We start from the raw sequence: 2,767 nt of genomic DNA, 5'->3' as shown, positions 1-2,767 counted from the left end.
GTGGGGGCTGGGCGGGGGCAAGGAGGGTAGGAGCCTTCCCCAAGGCAGGTCTGGCGTCCCAAGGTGGAGGAGGGCTGTCCCCGTTCCTTCCGAGTGGGGAATGAGCCCTTGGCCATCACTCAGGCCACTTCTTGCCCAGTTTGGGGTTGCACCCCTCTTTCTCCCAGCTCCCTGCCTCAGACCTGCATCTATGGGTGAGGAGCAGGTGAAATGGGTCCGTCTGGGGACAGATATTGCAGGGAAAACACCCAGAGTGTCCTCTTGCCAGGGCCTGGGGAGTGGGGAGGGGGCTCTGAGGGTCCAGGTCTCAGTGCGGTGGAGCCATGGACGGCGGTCAGGGAGGGACCGGCAGGCTGCCTCAAGGGTCCTGGCAGCTGAGGGCAGTGCAGGACCCGGACAGGGGAGGGGGAGTAGGTCTCCCAGGAAGGAACGGCTCAGGGTCACATGCCGAGTCATGGCCACCCTGGGTGGGAGCAGCTTGGGACGGTTGGGGGATGCAGCCAGGCCTGGTGGGTGGAGGAGCTGGGCGCCCAGGAGGGAGGGACACAGCTGGGCCGAGCCAGGGTCCTGGCTTCCAGACAGGTGTGCTGCCCGCTGGGGCTGCCCTGCCACCCCCATTTCCCTGGAGGGCCAGGTGGGGGGCGCCCTGGTGAGGGCGGCTTGGTCCAGCTGCTGAGAGGGCTGCTTGTCCCCTGCCCAGCTGAGGGGGTCTGTCCTGAGCTGGACTGCCAGTGTATCCAGCCTGAGTTCCACTGTGGAGACCCCCAGTGTAAGAGCTGCAAGTACTACTCCTGTCCGCCTGGCCAGAGGGCGTGGCCTGTAGGTAAGTGGCAGGTGGGGGTGGCCCGGGCAGGCCAGGTGTGCAAGGAAGCTCGCAAGTGGTGGGTACGGACACGTCCTCCGGGCAGGTGGGCGCCAGCACTGGGGGTCTTGCAGCGCCATAGCGGGGTGGGGGGCGCTCTCTGGCTTTAGCATCTCAGCCCACGTCGGGGCCACAGTGCCTCCTGTTGGTGTGGCTCTGGGAGGCTTTCCTTCTCTCTCTTGGCCTGAGCTTCTCCATCGAGAGACGATGCCCCTAAGCGCTGGTTGTGAGGAACAGTGTGGGTATCCAGAGGCTGTCTGGCCCTTAGGCCCTGGCTCTGACTACGCCCAGGTCCTGCACTCACCCTGACCTGATGCCGGGGGGCCTGGCTGAGCACATGTGGGCCGGGAGAGTGAGGGTGGAGGGGGGGCTGCGTGAGGTTGGATGGTGCTGGGCCTAGAGGCAGCTGGGGCAGAGCCTCACCCCTCTCTCCGGGACCCTCCCCGGTCTCCCGCCTTCCGGCCTCCGGACCAAGCTAGGACCAAGCCTAGCTCTTGCCTGGCCTTGGCTTCCACCCCTTCCTCCCGCCACATACCCTCCAGCCTCTGCAGGCAGGTCCCTCCCCTGCCCCACATCCCCTCAGGGACCCTCCACTGAGCCCAGAGTCATGGCCTGCCCTGGAAAGGGGCACAGTGGGGACCTGATTCATCCCAGGTCCCGGTCCTGTGGCCACCTGGGGCCCCTGTCAAACAGATGAGGTGGGGGTCCCTGTGCTGCGGACCCGGACAGCAGGTGGGTCTCACCTCGGCCACACCAGCTGCCCTTGCAGCCCGTGTCAGTCCGTCCGTCTGTCTCCAGGGAAGTTCAGCTTCGGCTTCGAGTGCATCGACTGTGCCGCGGGGACCTTCTCTGGGGGCCGCGAGGGCCGCTGCAAACCTTGGGCAGAGTGAGTCCTGGTGGGCACTTCTGGTGGCCGGGTGGTCCAGGCGGGCTCGAGGGTGGGGCCTCTGCTGTCCCTTCTGGTGCAGTGACCCCCCGACGGCTCGGAGGGCAGCAGCCTTGCTGAGGGGCTGCTCAAGTGGCCGAGGGCTGACCGAGGGCTCTGTGTCCGTGCGTCCCAGCTGCTCCAAGCTTGGGTTTCCCACTGTGTTCCCCGGGAACAAGACGCACGATGCCGTGTGCAGCCCAGGGCTGCCGCCGACGGAGCCACGTGGCCTGCTGACCGCCGTCCTAGGCCTGGCCGCCTGCGTCCTGGCCCTGACCGTGACCCAGCTCAGCCTGCACATCTGGCAGCTGAGGCAGAGAGTGCGGCCCCCAGGTCAGTTGTGCCCGGGGGACGGGGAGGGGGACCCCTGCCTGCCTGCTAACTGCAGCCCCTCTGCAGAGACACAGCTGCTCCTAGAGGCCCTGCCACCCCCGCCCGAGGACGCCTGCAGCTGCCAGTTCCCCGAGGAGGAGTGGGGCGAGCCGCTGTCGGAGAACAAGGGCCGCCTGGAGGACCTGTGGGTTTGAGGCCCGGAGGGCCCGTGCCAGACCCTCCCGGAGCTGGCGCAGGCTGGCCCGCAGGAGCAAAGGCTTTGCGCACTGCCGTGGGGCCCCAGCTCTGAACCCGGCCCTGCTCCCCTCAGTGGCGGAAACAGGTGGGGGATGGTGACAGTGACCAGTGCCCCGGATCATGCCCCGGATCACGCAGGAGAGGAGGCAGCTGTGGCTGACCCCCAGTGACACAGAGGCGCACCGTGGCTGCCTGCCTCTCTTGCTGGCCCCGCTGGGGTGGGGCCCGTGGCTCCTTGGTTCCCAGGACAGGAGGCCGTGGGACCACAGGACCTGGCTGCAGGCGGCACTCAATAAACGCTTGTCCGGTGGCCTGAGTGGCCGTGTGCTGGGAGTTCGGAGGGGACAGGCTCCAGGGTCTCCCCCGCCAGTTCTCACAGCCCCCTCCCAGCCTAGGTGGGGGGGGGGGGG

The 2,767-nt window shown here is 67.7% G+C and overlaps 1 protein-coding gene across 2 annotated transcripts in view; it reads left to right on the top strand.

Annotated features, from left to right (window-relative positions):
* The window catches only part of TNFRSF18 (TNF receptor superfamily member 18), a 4,839-nt gene extending 2,525 nt beyond the window's left edge, over nucleotides 1-2,314 (top strand). For both annotated transcript variants that reach the window (XM_007448905.1, XM_007448904.1), the window contains exons 2-5: nucleotides 701-823; nucleotides 1,661-1,748; nucleotides 1,924-2,120; nucleotides 2,187-2,314. In XM_007448905.1, coding sequence (XP_007448967.1) covers nucleotides 701-823; nucleotides 1,661-1,748; nucleotides 1,924-2,120; nucleotides 2,187-2,314 — 536 coding nt within the window. The remainder of the gene's footprint in view (nucleotides 1-700; nucleotides 824-1,660; nucleotides 1,749-1,923; nucleotides 2,121-2,186) is intronic.
* Nucleotides 2,315-2,767: the final 453 nt, after the last annotated feature.

Source organism: Lipotes vexillifer, unplaced genomic scaffold, assembly GCF_000442215.2.
Source record: "Lipotes vexillifer unplaced genomic scaffold, Lipotes_vexillifer_v1.1 scaffold835, whole genome shotgun sequence".
Classification (NCBI taxonomy): domain Eukaryota; kingdom Metazoa; phylum Chordata; class Mammalia; order Artiodactyla; family Lipotidae; genus Lipotes; species Lipotes vexillifer.
The sequence above is the reverse complement of the archived record's forward strand: the minus strand, read 5'-3'. Positions and strand labels throughout refer to the sequence as shown.